Below are 9,368 nucleotides of genomic sequence, written 5' to 3' on the forward strand. Positions count from 1 at the left end.
GGTCGTGTCCCTGCCTGTAGACACCTGCCATGCTGCTGTATAGGGGCCGTACCTGTCCGTACAGGTCCTGCTGTCCTGACCTGCCTGTACCGCGCCATCATCAGGGTGTGTTGCAGGCCCTTCACCTGCCCACTACCCTCGCCATGCTGACACCATCTGTAGGTTGCATTCCTGTGAGGTGCTGCCCATGTGGCAGCCCCGTCTCTTTCTTCTCTCTTGGGCACATCCTGCCCTAGGTCTCCCTCCCCCACGCTCTCCTCATTTGGGGGCTTACAGATGGGGAGGTGACCTTTCCAACAGGGCCTGCTCCAGGTTGTTTTCCTACCCACACCCATTGCCACGTGGCTCTCCATACAAGCGCCTACCTCTTGGGATATCTTTGCCATGCTACTGCTCAAGATTCACCTCTTGCCAGGCCAGATTCAGGGGTCGTTGCCCTCGCCATCTTTCCTTCTCAAGGTCGCCATCTGATGCCGCCATGATGGTCCGTCCTGGTACATCTCTCTTCTCTCTTCTTCTCGACATGGCATCCATGATGCTGCCCATGTGGCCATCTCTTAGACACCAGGTTCACTCCCCCATGCTCTCCTCATATGGGGGCTTATAGATGGGGAGGACCTTTCCAACACCCCCTCTCACCGACACATCTAGGCCCAATGCCAACATGTCGATGACGTTCGTTGCCCCATGAGATCCCATGATGAAACCCTCTGGCACAATCCGGTGTCAATTCTGGTTCCTAGCTTTTCAACCAGTGGCTCCTGCTCCTCCAGGTCTGGTCCTGCACAAGCAAACCATCCTAGTACACAGGTCCATCCACGGTAGCACCGGTTGGCACCACCACCTTCAATCACGTTCCCACCTCTAAACTAGAGCAATCCAAATGCCATGATCTTCCAGTTGTGCCCCTCATAATGAGTGAACAACTTGGAGTCTTCCAGGTAGCATGGTCTCAGAGTCTGTCTCCAGCCGTCCTTCCTTTGGCAAGATTTGTAACAAAGGAACCATCTCGAGAAATGAAATCCCAAGAATATCTCCAGATAACCTGGACCACGAACTCTCACTGAGCTCTCAAGCAGGTACTCTTCTGGCTTTAGTACACCTTGTCCATCACCTTCTAGCAATTTGTGTTCGAGATTTGAAGAAGCACCCAAATTTCCCCTTCTGCCTTCGAAGAAGGCCCATTTCTTCCAATCTCGCATTACCTGAGACATATGATGAGTAGATTCTCTTCACATCATGCTATAAAGGCTTAAATTAAGAACATCAAGTACATACTAGATTGTCGTATTGCTTGTGTGCTTGCTCTGAAAGCAAACCATGCATCTCATCGAGGCACATACCAAAAACTTATGCAATCCTGTACTGTCCCCTTTTGAATTACAGCAACCATTTGAACATGAAACCCTAGGGTACTCCATGGAATCCATCCTCGTGTCAGTATCAATAGCCACGCACCTAGAAGATTCCAAGCACTCCATGCTGTCCTTCACCTTCACAAAAGATTCCCGACTCCTCATCGACCCACATCTCAATGTCAGACATCTTCACTGTGGCTTCTAGGTCGGCATATCTGACCTTAGTAACACATGGAGATGTCACCAAGAACAGTTCTTTGATTATCACATTAGCTTTGGATTTTGTGTCACCCTTTGAATCTGAGTCGGCCTCCATCTTGTTTTTCTGATCCGCCTTCTTATTTCCTTTCCTTTGCTAGCGTAATCCTTTACTAGCAACGCCTTGTTATCTTTGTTGTTGTAGAGCTTCTCCCCCATCAAGGCCAAATGGCACGAGTCCACCTTCAGACCAACCGATGCTAGTTGATCCCTCACCACCTTGAATTTTGTCAAGTGGTCATGTACCGAATCTCCTTCATCCATATCCAAGTTGTGATGCTGAAGAAGCAAGATCTAGGATGTGTTATCTGTCTCGTACAGATCCTTCAGAATGGTTCACGCTTCTATTGACGTGTCGGTCATCTGGATGTGAGGAAGCACAGAGTCCACTGTAGTCCCTATGATTAATGCCAAGGCATGGGCATCTCTTTCTTCCCAAGCTTCAAGCTCCTCTCCATCTACTGGTATGAGTATCTCCTTGTCCACCAAATCCTCCGGGTGCGCCTCCATTCCCATTGTCAGTTTCCACAGTTTCCGAGCCTCTAAATGACTGCGGATCTTCACCTTCCAGATAGGGTAATTTGTCCCATCCAGTTTCCCTGCCTCTCCAAAGTTAGGGATGAGAAAGAAATCTGGGGGAGGAGGAAGGGAGAGAAGGGGCTGAAGCGGCTTCTGACATTGACATCTCCGCTGCTAAACCACACAGCAAAAAGCGAACAAACTCAACCTTCTGTAGACTAGAACTCCGTATGTACCTGACTGAACTTGAGTCACCCTCCTTCTCGCAAGGGCACTGTCCTCCAGTCGTGGAAGTCGATTCCCAAGAGCTCCTTAATTAGGGTCGTCCTTCAGCAAGGTCCCTGCCTTAAGGCTCCCACACTTGTGAGCCTTCTACTTGGGCTTTGATACCATGTTAGAAGTCAACCAACAGAGGGTACGCACAGCGGAAGACTGATATATAGCCCCGGAGGCTCACACAGTGTGTGTGGGAAGTGGAATCACAAACTCCTTAAACTTATGTGCATCACATAGATGTGCAGACTCATATAGACAATGAACCAGCGAGATATATAAGCTACCAAAAGAATATATATTTTCCATCCAAAGCTATGGACACAATACAAAAGAGAGATAGATCCAAAGTCCCACCTGAGCGGGGTCCTTTGATCTTACCATGTACTCTACTATCTGCCGGATATCTCTAGACTTGAGCCTGCGTGCTCCACCTCGAGCGTATGTAGACTCTTTGTCCAGTTTTCAGCACCTTACTGCCCTGGTAGACAGCCTAGGTCTCAGTCAATGTAGAGCTAAGCCTGCAGCACTCCTGATCCTCCTTGACCTCCCTGAAGTAGGCCCAAGTATAGGTCTGCTGCTGCTCCTTACTGCTTCTGGAAGGCGGCACTGCTGGATGATTATGAGGGCACAAGGCCCTCCCTTTTATAGGCCCAAAAGGCTGGCCAACCAACCGACCCAGCAGGCCCGAAATGGCCGACCTGCTGGTCAGTCAGCCTGCCTCCTCTGGCCCATTAAATGCGCCCCTTTTGGGGCTCAAAACAAGGGCCCCTTGGCCCACAAAACTAGGGCTGATGCCCTCCTATATATGCAGGGTCTAGACCCCCTCTGCTCTGCCATTTTCTAGGCATGGTAGGCTGGCTGGAACTAGCCCTACCAGCACCTGGCTGACCAGGCTGCTGGTAACCCCGCCAATTTGCACCACATGCAGGGCCTGCTCCAGGTCGTTTTCCTGCCCACAGCCACTGCCACGTGGCTCGCCATACAAGCGCCTACCTCCTGGGATATCTTCCCTTGTTGAGTGCTAAGCTAAGCTAATAATCTCAGAAACTCAGTAGCACACTCTCAGAGCTCTCAGGAGACTCCAGTAGGTAGTACGAAAGCTCCGAGGACATATACAGGAGTCGTGGTATCTCTCCGATAGGAAGCCAAGATGTCACATATCTGTAGCTGCGGAGCTGTCTCTTGTCGTGGTGGGGGTCATGGTCTTTGGGATCTCTGTATCTGATGGGAAGCATCAAGGGTGACACCTCAGGTCGGTCGGTCTCCTCTGAGTAAAGCAGCGATGGGCTGAACCTCTATCGTGCATGCTCTGGTCCTCCTCTGTGGCTCCCTATCCTCTGCCCTGTGTCGTCTCTACCCACTGATCCAAGATGACCTCATGTTGGCGATCTCATCCTCTACTCCGATGTGTCTTGGAGAAGAGCATGCGTTTATACATTGGTCTACACCCCCAGCCTTGTGCTAATGACATGGGTGAGAATGTCTTCGTAGCTACTCCCTGCTATGTATCGAATCAATAGTTTTCGTTTTGCACTCAATAAAAATTTAATGCCATGAGTGTAAGAAATCCTAGATTTACTATATTTAGAAATGCGCTAAGGAACAGAAAGGAGACTGAAATAGCAGAGAACAAGGAATAATTGTATTGCTTGAATGTCTGTAGTGTAGATGTAGTGTGTCATCCATACAATTGGGCCTCTCTTATATAGAGAGTGAAGAGTCACACATGAAAAGGTGTGTACTCCAAAGTGTATGTGCATGAAGAGGTGTGTACCCCTTGTGAAGGGTGTGACCCTTGATGAGAGGGTACATTACAATAGAAATGTCTCTTCAATAGAGTGTCTCTTGTGAAGGGTTGTGCCTCATAGGAAGTGTCCCGTCGAAAGGGTAAGGGTTGTGCCTCATAGGAAGTGTCCCGTTGAAAGGGCATACCCTTCCACAAGTGTCCATTCAACAAACCATCCATAAGTCTAGAAATCCTAGATTTACTATACCCTTCCATAACTTGTTGCTGATCCTCGAAACCATCAAAACGTTCCCATGTTAACACACTTTTGCCGTCCTTTAAGTGTCTTTGCCACCATAGAAAAGTTGTATCCTTGAGGAGAGAGGCTGCCAAGGCGATCTTTTTGCCTTCAGTGAGGTCAACAGTATCAAAATACATGCGCATTTTTGTGAGCCATTGGTCAACTGTTCGGCGATTGCGTTGACCAGTGTAGGCTTCCGGAAGTTTAATGTCAAGTCTTTTAGTTTTGGAAGCTTGAAGTAAATGGGAGAGGGCACGTAGTTCAGTGTTTTCTACCTCTGGTGGGAATGAATCCGCATAGTCGTCTGGTTGCGTCACGTCATCCTCTGTATGTGTGGTACTGCGAGAATCTTGAAGTCGTTGAACTTTCTGGACCAAGTCGAAGATGCTGTCCTGAAGCTGGGAAATTCGATGTTGCAATAGTGATTCGCCTTGTACGTTGACTTCAGGGGTCTTTTTTGGACTTGAGTCTTTGATCTCTGGAGAGGCTTCACGCGAGCGTTGCGACATATCGGAGATCCCTGTGAGAAAAGCGTGAACTTGCGCTTTAGTTTGTACCATTCGTGGAAGAAGATTCGGGCTGCTCCCTGAGGTTGCTCATGTTGGAGGGGGCAGGCGAGGCAGGATGGAACCACTCGTGGAAGTCTGGTAAAGGAGGTCCTGTTTGAGGTAACACTAGTGATGCCGAAAGTGGTGTTACTGCTCGTGAGAGGACAGGAGTAGGTTGCAGAGTCCACAGATCTGAGAAGGGATAAGGAGCTGCTGTCGGAAGTGGAGAATATCCAAGAGAAGGAGTGCCTTCGGAGTGTAAATACTGTCTTGGAGAAGGTACAACCTGTAGAGGAGGATATCTGGGAGCTGAAGGAGGTGGAGAGTACCCTGGAGATGCTGAAGGTGAGGGGTAAAATTCTCTCCAAAGATGGACAGCAAACTCTTGAGGAATATCGGGTTCTGGGTATCTTCGTGTCTCGTGGAACACAACCTGTACAGTGCTGAGGAAGTAATGTAACTGAGGTGCCTCACGCAGAAGATATAGGATGTGGTCCAAATCACTAGGAGGGCATGTGACACAGAAGACCCACGATGCGAAAGCTCCGAAATGGGCTGGTTGTGCAATCTGAACACGATATTGTGTGGTAGATGATGCTTGAGGTGTCCTTGAAATGCCGGGTGAATTACCAGGGGTTTCCATGCTTTAAGGGAGATTCTTTCATTTGCTGTAATTTGATAATGACAAGAGAATCCTTGAAAGCAGAATGGAAAGACTCCACCTGGCAATGATTTAATCTGCCAATTTGTTGCGTAGAAGAGGCCTGCAAATCGCTGTCCGGAGATCCATGTTGCAATGGTTGGTGAGGAGCAGATTTGGCCTGTCTGGTCCGGGCTGTTTTAACAGACTGTCTTCATCGCGATAGGAGGCTGAAACTGCTGCTGATTTGTTTGGAAAATGTAGCACCACAAAGGGGGCATGCTGTCTATGGCGCAACAGACTGCTGATGTCAATCAAGACTGGCTAAACAGATTGCAGGTTTCCAAGGACTGAATCGCAATAGGGGCTGGCGAAACAAGGGGGGGGGAGGGCAGGCTGTCAATGGCGAAACGTGGTTGCAGGTTGGATCGCGGCAGGGATGGTGGGCTTCCAAAGCTGCAGGTTGATTTGCGGCAGAACAGGCTGGCTGGCAAGGCTCTCACGCTGCAGGCTGGAAGGAAATAGGGCCGCAAACCCTGGCGAGGCTAGGACTGCACATGGCGAGGGGCTGGCTGCGCAATGGCGAGGCCAGGCAGGGCAGCGAAAAAGCTAGGGGCTGAGCAAAATGGCGAGGCTAGGGGCTGCGCAGGTAGGCTGAGCGAAATGACAAAAATCTGCATGGCGTTGAAAAGATACGCCCTTGTTTTCGTTTGGGCTGCCTACGTTGGGTGGTTGCCCCAAAAATTAAAGGGTGGGTGACCCTTGGGTAATCTAGGGTAGACCTAAGGTTTGGCGCTGGTTTTTTTTTTTTTTTCCTTTTTAACCCCTTTAGGTACCCTTTTATAAGTGCTTGGTGCCTAAAAGGTGTGCCTATTCGAAGGGGTGTGACCCTTGGAATAGGTGCACCTTTTCATGAAGGGATGTGTCCCTGTTTTTAAAAGGGGTGTCCCTACATGAATAGGTGTGTCCTTTTGTCCACGATGGGGTGTGTCCCTTGGGTGAGAAGTCAAGACTTTTCATCAAAAGGTGTGTCCGATGGTGCAAAAGGTGCGTCCCTTGGTTTTGGGACAGCCCAAGCACCTGAAAAGACACGATTTTTGTCGTGTCCATTCACATCAACTCGTGATGTGTGGAAGATGGAGAGGCCATAGATGACTTTAGGCAGGGTTGGCGCTCAAATTTTTTGCGCTCATCCTCTCCATCTCTTCCATGCACAACGTGCACGGATGTCCTTCTAGCGGAAAAGATGTATCAGATCGGCGCTAGAAGGTGGGGGGCATTTCCTACAGGCAGGAGCGAAATTTGCTCTGATACCATTGTAAGAAATCCTAGATTTACTATATTTAGAAATGTGCTAAGGAACAGAAAGGAGACTGAAATAGCAGAGAACAAGGAATAATTGTATTGCTTGAATGTCTGTAGTGTAGATGTAGTGTGTCATCCATACAATTGGGCCTCTTTTATATAGAGAGTGAAGAGTCACACATGAAAAGGTGTGTACTCCAAAGTGTATGTGCATGAAGAGGTGTGTGCCCCTTGTGAAGGGTGTGACCCTTGATGAGAGGGTACATTACAATAGAAATGTCTCTTCAATAGAGTGTCTCTTGTGAAGGGTTGTGCCTCATAGGAAGTGTCCCGTCGAAAGGGTAAGGGTTGTGCCTCATAGGAAGTGTCCTGTCGAAAGGGCATACCCTTCCACAAGTGTCCATTCATCAAACCATCCATAAGTCTAGAAATAGAGAAAGGAATACGTCACAGATCGTGACAGTGAAGATCTTTAGGTATGTTTTACTGTGAGTGCTTCTTTTCATCTAATGCAAGGAACTTTTTTCTTTAGGTTGTAATTATTGTAAAGTCTTTGGTTTATCGAAAAGGAGATGAGGGCATTTTGGTATAACATAACTGTAATTGGAAATCAGGTGTTGCTTGTGCTTGGTGCAGCTGGTGGTGTAGGGCTAGCTGCAGTGCAAATTGGGAAGGTTTGTGGTGCAGTTGTCATAGCAGTTGCAAGGTATGATGGCGTGAATGTCTGGTACTTGTGAGACCTGGCTAGTTTGTTATCGATGTGCAATCTGACATATGCAAACAATTTGATTATTTTGGCAGGGGCAAAGAGAAAGCAGACCTGTTGAAGTCTATTGGTGCAGATTTTATCATTGATCCTTCAGATGGATCCTTGATCAAGAGTGTCCAGAGTTTTCTCAAAAGTGTGAAACTTAAAGGAGTGGATGTTCTCTATGATCCTGTTGGTGGAAAGCTCTTTAAAGACAGTTTGAAATTGCTGAATTGGGGGGCTCAGGTTCTGATAATAGGCTTTGCTAGCGGGGAGATTCCACCCATCCCAGCAAACATCACACTCGTCAAGGTAGAGGGGATTAAAAGTGTGACCAGGAAGTTTTCGCAATTGTCTTCTTAGCTTCAGTGTTTTAGTGAAGCTACATAGTTTGCTTTTGAGGTCAGATATGAAGTAAGGATGCATGACAAACATTGAATGAACTATTTGTACTTTTTTGTGAGCTGTTACTGTTTAAACTAACATAGGCTATGCTCTTTTGGGATGCCAGAATTTGACTGTCCATGGTATATATTGGGGTAGCTACTTCAAGCACAAGCCAACCATTTTACGAGATTCTATGAATGAACTTCTGTCATGGTTGTCAAAAGGTTTCATAAGTGTTCACGTCTCTCACCAATTCCCACTTTCAAAGGTATTTGGAAGGTTTTCATAAGCTTAAATAAAAAGCATGTGTTATTTGTTTTCCATAGAATCTAAATGGGATCAGCGTCTTGAATGTGAACTCACCAAACCAATGTTCCATCGTAAGTGTTTGTAATAAAATTTTCCATGAAGCCAGCCATACATATTGAATGTTGGGTTAATTGGAGGCCAAAATATGGTAACTTCTTGTTTTCCACTGTTCATGTGTGACTTTGTATAAGGATTGAGGTCTAGGTACAAGAAACTAAAATTTAAGATTGGCTATGCAGGCGAACAAGGCTTTTTCTACCATTGCACAAAGGAAAGTTCTTGGGAAAGTAATGGTGATGCCAAAGGAAAAGGATAGTCTGGAAGCAATACAAGGCAATATATCAAGGCTTTAAGGGAAATGCCTTAATAGAATCCAGTTTGAAAGTATTTCAAAGTTTAGAAGTAATGTTGATGTGTATACCTCTATATCTAGGTTCTTAAAATTTTCTATTTCATTATGGGTTCGTACAGGGGACTTATAAACATCTCCTCATGGCAATAAAGTTAGTGAAATGGTTGTCCAGTTGTATAGGTTTCATTTCATTTCGAACAACTTGAGTTGGTGAAAGCACTGTTTGAAGGTTCATCGTAAGCACTGTTTCTGGAGCATATTGCCAATGGCCTCCTATCGTGTGAGCTGGTTTGGTATTTTGAAGGGAAGTATGAAACATAAATAGAGAGCTTTGATCCTTTGAGAGCAGTTGATGATTGATCCATTGCTGTGGTTGAAATAAAATGGCAAAAGGTCCAGCACCATTGTGCCTTCCTCAAATGTTTGATATTTCCCACTCAACACTGCTGCAAGAACTGATTTTCTGTATCCAATTTAAATCTCGCGAGTCCAAGAAAATAATGGTGCTGCATTGAGGGTTATAATTTATATTTGCAAGATGTCCTTTGAGCTTTTGTGCCAGAAGGATCTTCTTACACAACCATAGTGAAGAAAAAGAAAGCCACATCTGCCATACATTGTACATGATCAAGACACCTACA

The 9,368-nt window shown here is 46.7% G+C and overlaps 1 protein-coding gene across 1 annotated transcript in view; it reads left to right on the forward strand.

The window, feature by feature from the left end:
* LOC147896019 (GroES-like zinc-binding alcohol dehydrogenase family protein) overlaps window positions 1-9,085 on the forward strand; it is an 80,680-nt gene extending 71,595 nt beyond the window's left edge. The window contains exons 3-6 of the mRNA XM_087382539.1: window positions 7,546-7,637; window positions 7,733-7,991; window positions 8,191-8,334; window positions 8,615-9,085. Coding sequence (XP_087238665.1) covers window positions 7,546-7,637; window positions 7,733-7,991; window positions 8,191-8,334; window positions 8,615-8,728 — 609 coding nt within the window. The 3' untranslated portion in view covers window positions 8,729-9,085. The remainder of the gene's footprint in view (window positions 1-7,545; window positions 7,638-7,732; window positions 7,992-8,190; window positions 8,335-8,614) is intronic.
* The last annotated feature ends 283 nt before the right edge of the window (window positions 9,086-9,368 follow it).

The sequence above is a fragment of the Dipteris shenzhenensis genome, chromosome 12 (assembly GCF_047967505.1).
Source record: "Dipteris shenzhenensis isolate YYH24624 ecotype China chromosome 12, Dip_SZ_1.0, whole genome shotgun sequence".
Lineage (NCBI taxonomy): Eukaryota > Viridiplantae > Streptophyta > Polypodiopsida > Gleicheniales > Dipteridaceae > Dipteris > Dipteris shenzhenensis.